Genomic DNA, 13,386 nt, shown 5'->3' with positions numbered 1-13,386 from the left:
TTTTTCTTTAGAATAGGAACTGTATTCTAAGGTAACCAAATAGCCCCAGCTGATGAGTGAACGTTCTTCTTATTAGAAGAATATCAGCTAATAAAAGGAGAAGAAATGATAGAAATTTGAAATATCACCATTTTGCAACAAGGATTCAGGCAACAATTGTCAATGGGGTTTGGCCAAAACCATTAGGTGAAAAGTTGATGGGGACAGGATATTAGCCTGATGCCACTGCCACCCCACTGATTACATGACGTTGCAGAGGGGAACAAAGAACCTTGGTAATGTGGGCTAGGCTGTCACCATTGAAATCCAGCGATCACTCTTAGAATCTAATCCTGGATGACCAGATACTATGTACCTCCTGATGTGATGCAATACAGAGGACACAGGATCACACTTAGGCAGTACTCTTGCCTAAAATGTTCAACCAGAATCTAAACCAAGTCTTTATATCTAATTTCTAGCTTTCAGGAAATACTAAGGTTATAGAAATAATTTAGACAACTATCAAGGGAAAAAAATTAGACAAATCCAGAAGGTAGGACACTCTACAAGACATCTGGCCAAGTCTCTTTAAGAAGTCAATCTCCTAGAATTAAAAACAAAACAAAACAAAACAAAAACCATGAAGGAAGTGAGGTAGAGACTGTTCTAGATTAGGAGAGACATATAGGCCACAACAAACAAACACAAGGTGTGGCTCATGGTTGGGTCCCACTATGAACAACCAAGCGTGAAGTTACTTCAGAAAAACCTGGGAAATCTAACTTTAGCCTGGGAATCAGATACAATGGAAATATTATTAATTTTATTAAGTATGACAATGGTATTGTGTGGTTAAGGAAAAAAGTCAATTTTTAGAGATTACCATCTTCTGAGATCTAATACTTTCCGCTGCTTAATGTCTTCAAGAGGAGAATACTGAGGCCACTCCCTTTGATGTCTTCCTTTTTTATCTGAAGTTTTTTTCTTGGAAATTTGTTTCTTTACATTGCCTAGAATACACGAATATAAAATAAGCAAAATGCTCAAGATGAAATAAACTACCATGGAAATACAATTAATTATGTAACAAAATTAAAAAGCAATGCCGCTAGTTCTCAAAATACTCGCGAACATATTGAAGAAATACATGTATCTTCAAGAATACTCCCCTGGCTTAAAGAGAGAGAATAAAAACAAGTTTAAGCAACCACGAGTGTTAGTTCCTATTAGATTCTTATATTCCAATTCCTGATCTGGTTGCTCAGCTAGTAAAAGACGCAATCACAAAATTTTTGGTTTAGAAAATCAAATTACCAACAGTAAACTATTTAACTAGGCCACTTTCCAAAAATGAATCCTTTCTACAAAACAATAAAACCACATTAATGTAACTCTGTTAAGAAAGTAAAAGCACTAGATCCAATAATGCAATAATGTGATATTTAAAAATATCTCCAGGCCTTGCAGAGACCACAAAACAAATTAAGAATGATACTCACATGTATATTATTAAAATGCAACTTTAGCACCAGAAACTAGAAGGGAAAACAAAGTCTCCTTTCTGTGTGTGTGTGTGTGTGTGTGTGTGTGTGCGTGCGCTTATGCATGAACACACACGCGCATGCACGCGCACATACACACAATCTCTCCAAAAGACACATAATGCAAATAATAGTAGTTACCTAAGGAGGAGGAGAATTGGGAGCTAGACAAAAAGGAGACAAAAGTGAAATTAGACTTTGCACTGTTTAATTTTTACACTTTTTATTTCTGAATAATGCTAATGGATTACTTAGGCAAAAATTATTTAGTTAAAATCTTAACCATAGAGAACAAACTGATGGTCACCAGAAGGGATGGGTGAGCTAGGTGATGGGGATTACGGAGCATACTTGCAATGAGCACCGGGTGATGTATGGAAGTGTTGAATTACTATATTGTACACCTGAAACTAATAAAACACTGTCTGTTAACTAACTGGAATCTAAATAAAAACTTTAAAATATATATTAATAAATACCATTCAAGTTTCATGTCACTAAAATACCATTAACATTTCAGACAGCTATGCTCAAATATTTAATAATTTTTACACATAACATATTTTCAATGCAATAATCAAATCTGCTATAAAAATTAAATAAAAGCTAATGTTTTATTTTTATGAGTTATGCATAATTATAAAATATAGATTATATAGATATACGCCTAGAAACAGACATGGAAAGGGGCTTGTTTCATTCATTCAAGATGCTCTACAATAAAACCCAAACCAGCTGGAACTCAGAAACTCTTGTGACACAGGGGATTTCTTTGATTTTTGTAAGATGTCATAGGGACAAACACTATAATATCCAGAAACCAGTTTTTCCCCATTCCCTCTAGCTATTCTCGTTAAGTCTTCATAGAGAACACAAAATTTCTACAGAGCTGAACAACCACTGGCAAACATGAGTTAAGTCTTATTCTGAAAAGTTTCTTTTCACTAATAAAATAAATCTTAGAGAGTAAGAAGATGGAAAAACAACTTTGCAACATTTTTTTCCCATGTCTTCACTGCCCAATTGTGCCTTAATGCCCTACATAGCTTTCCCAACCATTTAAAATCTTAGAGGCCAATGAAGTGTGGTAATCTGTGATCCGAGCAGCCCCCAGAGTGGTCTGGACCCGCATATTTCCTCTAAGGCTCACCTGAGCCTGCCCTCCGTTCCCTTCTACTTTACTCCTAGGAACCCCCTCGGCTAAGTAAGTGTGGATTCCAAATGCACACCCTTCATGAAGTCCCCACATTGCCACAGGGAGAGCTGGTCCCACAGACAAAATTCCATGCAGTTCGAGAGAGGGAAGCTCTGGCAAAGTGGAAGCTAAGTTTGAGAAGGGAACATAACAGATCAACACCTCAACACCCTGTCTCCCCATCTCATCAACTCCAGGAACCTTTGCCCACCTTCCCTTAACATTGTCATATTCCTTCTTCCATTCCTCACGCTACCAATAACACACCCATCTAGCCCCAACACCAAAGAAACATACATACATACACACCTACCTCTAGTCATCACACTGGCTTTTAGAGAAAGGTCTGAGGGTAGCAAATGTAAGTAGAATATCTGCCGTTCTTTTGACTTGAGGAACTACGGGACAGAGTTTTGGGCGATCACTGTCACTGGAAAGTAAGGTAGGTGGGGAGACCAGAAATAAAAGAGCCAGAAAAGGGGAGACTCAAATTTTGTGTATACATTTGGCCCAAATCTTAGGCTGATCCCTGAACCATGCATAAAGCAGACCCCAAACAGCACAGCTAAGGCTTAAAATATTGGACAGAGATTTGAAATGTCCTCCAGAGACAAAATCTGCAGTTTTAATCAAACCAAATTCATTGCTGCTAAAATTAAAAACAAACAAACAAATGAACAAACTTAAATCCACTCTCTGGAGGAATATACCAGAATCCCAAATCACCACAACATTTCCAATACCTCGGATACCATCCAAAATTATTGAACTTGTAAGGAACCTGAAAAATATGACACCTTCTCAAGGAAAAAAGAAAAGATAAGACCAACTCTGAGATGACCCAGGTCTTAAAACTGGCAGATAAGGACTTTAAAGTGGATATTATAACTACGCTTTATGAGATAGATACAGTCTTCCAGTAATGAATGAAAAGATAGCAAATCCAAGATAGGAACCAAAACTATTTTAAAAATCTAAATTCCAGAACTAAAAGAAACAATACCTGAAACAAGTAGTTCATTGACTATACTTAAAAGCTATCTTTAAGAGATGCACTTTAGGGTGCCTAGGGTGGCTCAGTCGGTTAAGCATCTGCCTTCGGCTCAGGTCATGATCCCAGGGTTCTAGGATCGAGCCCCGCATCGGGATCTCCCCTCGGTGGGGAGCCTGCTTCTCCCTCTCCCTCTGCTGCCTCTGCCTACTTGTGCTCTCTCTCTGTCAAATGAATAATAAAAAAAAAAAAAAATCTTTAAGAGATGCACTTTACTTTTTTTCAGTTATAAGATTTTTATCAAGAGGAAGATGAATCATGTCTTTTCTTTTTTGAGTGGATTTGACACACAATGGTACATTAGTTTCAGGTACACAACACAGTGATTCAACAATTTTAGATATTATGCTCATCTCAAAAGTAGCTACCATCCGTCACTATACAACGCAATTACAGAATCACTGGCTATATTCCCTGTGCTGTACCTTTTATTCCCATAAGGTATTCATTCCATAACTGGAAACTGTTATCTTTCACTCCCCTTCACCCATTTTGCCTGTCCCCTCCACCCTCCTCCCCTCTGCCAACCATCAATTTGTTCTCTGTATTTATAGGCCTGATTCTACCTTTTGTTTGTTTATTCATTAGTTTTGGGTTTTAGATTCCACGTACAAGTGAAATCATACGGTATTTTCTCTGTCTGACTTATTTCACTTAGTATGATGCCCTCTAGGTCCATCCATGTTGTGCCAAATGGCAAAATCTCATCGTTTTTTATGGTTGAGTAGGAGACATGGACTTGAAATATAAAAAGATACAAGTTGAAAATAAATGGATGGAAAAGGGTATACCATGCAAACACCAGTCAAAAGAAAGGTGGAGTAGCTAGATTAATATCTAAGTCACTTTCAGAATAAGAAATATTACCAGGAATAATGAGGGACATTTCATAACGATAGAAAAGTCAATGCAACAAGAGGAAATAAAAATCATAATTGTGTGTGCACTTAATAATAGAGTTTCAAATTGCACAGAAGCAAAAATCAACAGGATTAAATGCAGAAAAGACGACAATCACAGCTGATTTTTAACACCCCATTTTCAGCAATTGATAGAGCAAGACAAAAATTAAGTAGTAACATAGAAGATGTGAACAACACTCTCAAACACTTTGACCCAATAAATATTTATAGAACACTACGACCAACAACTACAGAAGGGGCAGGCATTCTTTTCAAATGCACATGGTACATTCACCAACATGGACAGTATGTTGGGTCATAAAACTAGTCTCAACCCATCCTAAAAGATAGAGATCATATGTCCTCTGTCCACCATGGAATCAAATTCGAAATCAACATTTAGCAAAAGCCTCAAAATATTTGGAAATTAAGCAGCACAGTTCTAAACAGTAATGCATATATCAAAGAAGAAATCACAAGGGAAATTAGAAAATACTTCACATTAAAGGACAATGAAAATAAAGTGTATCAACAGTCGTAGGCTGTGGCTAAAACAGTACTCACAGAGCAATTTAAAGCACTAAATGCTATAGGAGAAAAGTCTCGAATCAAAAAGCTGAAGAACAAAGTAAACCCAAAGTAAGTAGAAGGAAGAAAATAAGCACAAATCAGTAGAATAGCAAACAAACAATCGAGAAAATTAACAAAGCTAAATGCTGGTTATTTGGAAAGATGAACAAAATTGATAAAGCCCTAGCCAGGAAAAAAAGAGAACATCCATGACCAGTATCAAGAATGAAAGAGGAATTATTACTAAAGACCCTGTAGGTATTAGAGGGATAAAGAGAACTATTAGAAATAACTTTATGCCAACAAAACCAACAACTTAGATAAAATGGACAAACTAAAATTTGACAGAATTAATGGGAATCAAGACAACTCCATAATCACCGTTAGAGATTTTTTTAAGATTTTATTTATTTATTTGACAGAAAGAGACACAGCGAGAGAGGGAACACAGGCGGGGGGAGTGGGAGAGGGAGAGGCAGGCTTCCCGCGGAGCGGGGAGCCCGATGCGGAGCTCGATCCCAGGACCCCGGGATCCTGACCTGAGCCAAAGGCAGACGCTTAACGACTGAGCCACCCAGGCGCCCCCTACTGCTACAGATTTTTAACACCCCTCTGAAAACCCCTCAGAAAACAGGAGAGATCACTTCCCAACTTGTCTTAGGAGACCTGCATAGCCCTAATGCCAACACCTGAAAAAGATATTATGAAAAAATTATAGGCCAATCACCCATAAAAAATAGACACAAAGTGAAACCCTCCAACACACCGAGAATTACGAATTTACATAATATTCTGTGAAACAAGTTGATCTGGCAGATGAACAAGTAAGGAGGTTTTACAAAATGGTCAAAGAAGCCTAGAACAAATCCCAGTTCTACCTCTTACTAGCTATCAACTTTCCACAAGCAACTTATCCCCTCTGAGCCTCAATTTCTTTACCTATAAAATGAGGATAAGTGTACCTACCACAAAAAAATCCTTTATTACTGTGAGTCCAAAAGAAAGAAATGAAAAGCTGTAGTTTCTGATGCAGGGCCACCACACTGCAATTTCCAAAACTGTATGGGACCCTAGGTGAACAGCACCCTCTTAAATTGTGCAGGACACAACCTACTCAGTGGTACCTGGAGACCCTGTTGGGTGCTCTAAAATTTTAACAAGAGAAAGCCACAATGTTATATGGTAGAAAACTAAGCATTTAATTGGGAAAGATGAATTCATGTCTCTGCAAAACTACAAAATAGTGGTATGTTATTCTAGTGAACCTCATGAACCATTTCTAAGCTACCACATACTTATCTGCAATACCTGTATTTTACAGCATTCTTAGATTTTTCAAAGCTCTCAAAATGCACAGGTTATGTGTGAAGTTTCCAGTGGTAACCCATTAATGAACTAAATGTCCTCTGCCCAAAGTTATATTTTAACTACAATGACAGACAACACCACAGCAATGTTCCTTGTTCAGCGTTATAAAAGGAAACCATGTTTAATGGCAAGCTTAAACAAGATATATTGTTTTCTGATTATTTTCACATGTGAAATTCAAGCCTCCTTCCTTACCTGATTTGTGTTTCATATTTGTGGTCACCCCATCAAATTCAGATTTATCGATTTCCCATGCAAGAGGTAGCTTGCCCAGGCTATTGGATAAGTTTTCCAAGCTATTTTCTTCATTGTAGATGATTTCTGATGTACTCGTTGGGATGCCAATGTATCTTGATGGATTATTTCCAGCAGATAGAGAGGTACTATCAGAGAGGCAAGAAGAGTGGGCTGAATTTGGAGTTTTATAGATTGAGGTTGCCTGGTTGAGAAAGGCATAGTCTGAACAGATGGCATAAATTTTCTCCCGAGTGTGGGTCACTGGACAGCTCCACGGATAATGACCATCTCCTTTGGGACCCAAGGGTGCCCCTGAGGCACGAGGGCAGAAAGACTGGACAGCACCTTGTAGATTCTCTTCAGGAGACTTTCTCTCGGATTTGTGCTCACCATTTCCAGAATCATTTGCCCTTTCTGCTTCTGCAATGTTAGGCATTGAATGCAACTAGGAAAGTTCTGTTACGAAGGAGAAGTTGCAACTCTTTCTATGACTTGAAAAACAACTGTGACGATTGTTTACAGCATTCTACAGAAATTTGAGAGCTGCAAGATGGGCTCCTAAGAAAAGAAGGAGGAGAAAGAAGCATCAACAATCCACTAGACACTACAAAAGCACTAAGAAAAGGAATCAAGTATTTCACATGCCTTCATTCAATAAATATTTATTTTACAACTACTATACACTTAGAGCCACAATCACTGGCCATGTGTCTTATTAAAAAATTATTTTACAATAATGCTTTATAATAACATAAAAGAACTCAATAAAAAATGGGCAAAATATCTGAATAGTCACTTCTCCAAAGACAGTGCAGAAACGGCCAATAAACACATGAAAAGATGTCAGTATCATTAGTCATCATGGAAATGCAAATCAAAACCACAAGATACTATGTCACACCCAGCAGGATGGCTCTAATCAAAAATATAGATAATAAAAAGGATTGTTGAAGACCTGGAGAAACTGGAACCCTCATACCCTTCTGATGGGAATGCAAAATGGTCCAGTCACCTTGGAAAACAGTTCCTCAAACATTTAGAGTTACCATATGAGCAACCAATTTCACTCTTAAGTATACATCTAAGAGGAAGGAAGACATACATCCACACAAATGTTCATAGCAGCATTATTTCTGATAGCCAAAAAGGAGAGACAACCCAAAGGTCCATCAATTGCTGAATGGATAAATAAAATGTAGTATATTCATGCAATAGGATATTTTTTGGGCAATAAAAATAAATGAAGCTCTGACCCATGCTACAACATGGATGAGCCTTGAAAGCATTATGCTAAATGAATGAAGCCTGTCATGAAAGAGCCTAATAGTGTATGATTCCATTTATATGAAATGTAAAATAGGCAAGTCTCTAGTGACAGAAATTAGATTAGTGGGTTACCTAGGGCTGGGAGGGAGGAGGAGGTTGGGGATGATGGGGTTTCTTTTTGGAGTAATGAAAATATTCTATAATTGAGATAATGAACACACAACTTTGTGAATACAAAGCTATTGCATTGGACATTTTAAACAGGGGCATTGTATGGTGTGTGAATTTCATCTCAATAAAGCTGTGCATTCATCACCACAATCAATTATAGTTAGTAGTCACTAACTTCTGATCAGTCTCAGGAAAAACCAATTTTCAAGTCTACACCAATTCCTTTGGGGAAGAAACAGAGAACAGTTCAAAAAGCAACCAAGTGCATTTGAGGAAGCTGAAGATTTATATAAAAGCAAGACCTTGATAAGTCAGACCATTACAGGTGGTAGAGGAGTACTCGATGCAGGTGCCAGGCTGAGTGTGCCCACTTCCAGGGCTCTAGCAATGTGGCTCAAGAGACACAACCCACCCCGGGTGACCGTTTTGATGTTTACTAGTTAAAATCTCTGCCCATTCACTTATTTAAAAAATTAGAAATGAGAGTAATTTTCATAAGTTACAGAAAAATGATTATATAAAACCCATCATACAAATACTGAGTGACAAAAACCTCTAAGGCAATAAGAAATAACAGAAGAATGGTCACGCTAAGTCTGTGAGGAGAAACCAATAAAGGTAATGTCTGTCCTTCACGTAATTTAAGGCAACAGAGCTCATTACAAGGAGGACTCCACATAACCTAGAAAAGATTCCATTTTCTTTATTTTTAAGGAATGCTTTCCCTCTATTCAAATCTTCAGATAGTGATTTTTTTTTTTTTTTTTTTTTAGTAATTGGTGCAGAGTTTATAGCTCTTTGCAAGAAGGTCAGTTTGGCTGGAGCTTCACCACCAAAGATGGAAACCCCAACAGTATCTTTTGGAAACTTTTTTCAAGAAATCCTAGGAGCACTTAGAGCGGATCTCTAGACAGGAAGCTTTTATGCCTTCTCTTTCTTCCTCATCTCCTGGCATCCTGGTCATGTTGGAGGAAGATGCAAAGAGAAGGTCGGTGCCTGATGTCACACAGACTAAACTGGGGTTTTCTGAGGAGTTGGTTTCTCTGATTCTTAGCAGATGAACCGACAGAGCATTTTCTACTGATCCATTACCCTCATGCCTTTCTCGAAGAGCTGGCGTGGTGGGCAGAGGTAGGTATTATTTGTGGTATTGGGGAACCGGAGGGTATTATGCTAAGCGAAATAAGTCAATCAGAGAAAGACAAGTATCATATGATCTCACTGATATGAGGAATTCTTAATCTCAGCAAACAAACTGAGGGTTGCTGGAGTGGTCGGGGATGGGAGGGATGGGGTGGCTGGGTGATGGACACTGGGGAGGGTATGTGCTATGGTGAGCCCTGTGAATTGTGTAAGACTGATGAATCACAGACCTGTACCTCTGAAAGAAATAAATTATATGTTTTAAAAAAAGAAGAAGATAGCAGGAAGGGAAAAATGAAGGGGGACAATCAGAGGGGGAGACGAACCATGAGAGACTATGGACTCTGAGAAACAAACTGAGGGTTCTAGAGGGGAGGGGGTGGGGGGATGGGTTAGCCTGGTGATGGGTATTAAGGAGGGCACGTTCTGCATGGAGCACTGGGTGTTATGCGCAAACAATGAATCATGGAACATTGCATCAAAGACTAATGATGTAATGTATGGTGATTAACATAATAAAATAAAATTAATAAAAAATAATGGTCACTAAACAAGAATGATCTCTTTGGCTGTACTTCTACCAAAAAAAAAAAAAAATGAAGATCATCAACATAAGGACATATTGTATAGTGATTGTCAATAAAAGCCAACAGTGGTCTGAAAACTTTCTCATCTGAACCATTGTTTATGGAAATTTCTCTGAAAAACTGTGTGATATTTCTAGATTTTTACCATAGAAGTAAAACAAATGACAGAAAAATACTGCAAAGTACCAAGATATTACACAGAAAGTGAAAATTATCCAAATTCCATGACCCAAACACTGTCGGAGTTTCTTTTCTTTCCCTGTTCTCTGTCACATCCACATCTGTCCTCCCCGTGTCAGTGGGGGCCCTTGAGGCTAAGGGTGCTTGTTACTATCATGTCCCCAGGCTTTCCTACAAGTGAACTGAGCACAAGTTATTACTGACGACAGAATCATTAGAGACAGCAATTGCTGTATTATGTTGTAATTATAGCCTGAGGAAATACTGAGACACAGAGGGGCACTTTGTCCCTCCACTAAATAGCCTGCAGCCCCACCATTTTGTCCTATCTTGTATCTCCTTTTGTTCCTAGTTTTGTTCCATTCCCAGTTCCATCCCCACTCCTAGCCCTGGCACCACCGCCACCATCCCCAGCCCCTGGCTGGGTTGACATTTCTAATCCGGCCTGTGCGGAGGTATTAGGAAATAAATCTTGGACACATATATGATCTTATAACTCCCCTTCCTAAAACCTTCTGCTCTTAGAAAGAAGCCAACTCCTTGTCTGGCCCCATGATCTATTTCTTTAACTCTACCTCCTTCCTCTACCCCCTTCCTCCTTCCAACTTTCCATTCTCTGGATGTGGTCTCCTACTGACCTCCCCGTCTTCAGTTAATTCCCATTTGTACTGCACATATCCTTCAATGTCACTTTCAGGGAATTCTTTCTTTGCTCCCCAAACTAGGCTTGGTCACCCTGTACGAACTCAGTATCTTTCTTTCACAAGGCTTGCCAGGGTTATCCTTAGGGATGGGCATTTGTGAAAGTCTCATCAACAAATAGTTATGTTTAAGTGCCTACATCATTCCGGGCATTATTTTAAGCTCCAGATTAGGAGCCTAGATTCCAGGGGGCTTTACTAGGAGAGGCCTTAGGAATCAGGAGCTGGACTTTTAGCCAAGAGGCCTCTTTTTCTCCTCCGTGGTTCTCATCTGTGAGATCTGAGTTTCCAGAGAGGTGATGCTCTATTAAGATTTTACAAGGAATGATTGCATAAGGCTCAATTTAATGATGTATTCTTAGGATCACGGCACAAGCCACTGAACAAAATTTTATAAAATGCGCCGCTAGAGTAACGATTTCTAAAAGTCACTAAAATGAACTGTTCTGTAAAATCAACGTTCCATTTTTAAGGTCAATATTTATCGCCTAGGCTACATTCTTTTCGCGTTGTATTTTCAATCCGTATTTTTTAAATATTCAAGTTTGCTTAGGGAACGACGATCTTCAGAAGGGTCTGCAGCAAAGCCTCCCCCAAAGGACAACTGTTATGGTCTATTATATGCTGTGTGGAAGGCCACGGAGACGCAGGAGCCTGAAAGTGACTTACTGATGGTGAAATATGCGCCCCGGGGCCGGGCCAGAGGCGCTAAGCCCCAGCAGGTCAGGTCCCGGTCCTACCCCCGGGTGCCAGCCCCACGCGCTCCGGGCTCCCTGCGGGGTCGGCCCCGAGCCCCTCCCCCGGCTGAGGCCGCCGGCCTACGAAGGATACCGGGTCCTCCCGCGCGCCGCAGCAGCGTCCCACCCAGGCTCCGAGGCAGGCGAACGGAGCTCCCACCGCGCTACTCCGCGAAGCCCGCGGCGCCGCCGGGCTCAGAAGCCGCCGGGACCCAGGCGACGGTCTCGCAGGCCTGTCCCCGCCGCGCCGAGCCGATGTGTGCGGAGGCGGCGCCGGCCGACAGGAGGAGCGAGGCCGCGCTCTCTGCCTGCGCTTCTCCGGCGGCCTCCCAGACCCACGAGCGCTCCCCCGGGCCGGGCGTCCCCCAGTCGCCGTCCCCGCAGCGAGGCCTCCGGGCCCCTCCGTCCGCCTCCCTCCGCGGCCGGAAGCCAGGGTTCGCCGCTAGAGGGAGCGGGCGGAGGCCGGTGGAGTGAGCGCCTCCAACCAGCCTGGGGCCGGGGGAGGCTCCCGGCGCCCGAGGCTCCAGGGCCGCTGGGACGCGGGCAGTCTACTAACCCCCCCGCCAAGGGGGAGCAGCCGATTCGAGCTTTGAATGCACCAGTTGATATCAATACTCAAGACAACTGCAAAAAAAAAAAAAAAAAGGAAAACAGAAAAGCCCCGCCTGGGCCTCCACCCAGGACAGCTTTGGCCCGCGGAGCCACCCGGCCCGTCTGGGTTTTCGGGGCAGCTGGCAAGGGTCCAGAGAGGGAAGAGGGAGGGAGAGCAGGGGGCTCTGGGTCCGATTCCGGAGCTGACCGTGACCGCTCCTGGTGACCGCCTGGCCGCACAGCCGGCATACGCTGAAGAAGGGACGACCACCGCACACTCCCGGCCAGGCCCGGCCTTGCGTGGCGTGGAGACCCGCGCCGGGCAGGAGCCACCGGTATCCACGCGGGCATCTCCAAGTCAGGCTTTGTTCCCGAGAGCACTCGTCCCTTGTCTCCCTAACACTTCCCCCATCTTGCTGCCCAGCTCTTCACCCCACTTTTTCCCGGAGGAGGACGGGCACGGATGCAGCGGCCTCCCCTTGGACGGCCCCGGGGCTCCCGAGAGGCCGTGGCCCCTGGCCACCAGGCAGCATAGGCGGCGTCCAGAGCCGGCGGGCGGCAGCTGGCCGGGCCCGCGGCGCTCGCGTGCCAGGCAGAGGGCCCCGCGCACTGGGCGCACAGAAGCGGGCCGCCACCTTCGCCCAGCCCACAGCCCCGGATACCTCTGGCCTGACCGGCGGGGTCGAGTCGCTGCGGCCGCCGCAGAGCGGGCGCCGGACTCGGATCACAGCTTCCCGCGCGCGGCCCGCGACGCGCCTCCGGTTACCCTGGGGCTGGCGTCTCTCGTCCCATCGGAGCGCGTGGGGACAGCGCCCTGGACGGCTGTGTCCGGCGACCGGTTGCCGGATATCATTGACAACACCTTCCTTTCATCGTTTTATAGCTGCCCTCTGCACGTGCGGAGGATATGGTGACAATTTTTTAAAAATCTTAGTTGTGTCCCCGCACGCCACTCTATTGGGCATCTAGTATATAACTGTTCCCTGAAAGCGGTGACCGCAAAGTAAATAAATGAGTGAGAGGTGGTAAAACCTGGCAAGATTTCCGCTAGTCCTGTCGCGAACTACAAGTCCCAGGAAGCCTTTGAGCACAGACGCCACTGAGCCATCCACTTGGAGAAGGCCTTACTCAGCCCAGCCGACACGCAGGCCAATCCCCTCGCCC

At 42.7% G+C, this 13,386-nt stretch overlaps 1 protein-coding gene across 4 annotated transcripts in view; it reads right to left on the bottom strand.

The window, feature by feature from the left end:
• Positions 1–13,286, bottom strand: part of BIVM (basic, immunoglobulin-like variable motif containing) — a 42,293-nt gene extending 29,007 nt beyond the window's left edge. For 2 of the 4 annotated variants that reach the window (XM_088021893.1, XM_088021894.1), the window contains exons 1-3: positions 12,885–13,286; positions 6,805–7,404; positions 866–992 (exon numbers count right to left, since the gene is read on the bottom strand). In XM_088021893.1, the coding sequence (XP_087878019.1) occupies positions 866–992; positions 6,805–7,282 (605 nt within the window). In that variant the 5' untranslated portion in view covers positions 7,283–7,404; positions 12,885–13,286. Of the gene's footprint in view, positions 1–865; positions 993–6,804; positions 7,405–11,563; positions 11,712–12,884 lie in introns of those variants that run through there. The other 2 variants (XM_028112005.2, XM_028112004.2) reach the window with 2 other exon arrangements.
• Positions 13,287–13,386: the final 100 nt, after the last annotated feature.

Source organism: Eumetopias jubatus, unplaced genomic scaffold (genome assembly GCF_037043125.1).
Source record: "Eumetopias jubatus isolate StellerSeaLion01/CBP00866 unplaced genomic scaffold, mEumJub1_p1.0 scaffold_3, whole genome shotgun sequence".
NCBI classification, from domain to species: Eukaryota; Metazoa; Chordata; class Mammalia; order Carnivora; family Otariidae; genus Eumetopias; species Eumetopias jubatus.
This window is presented reverse-complemented; position numbering and strand designations above follow the sequence as displayed.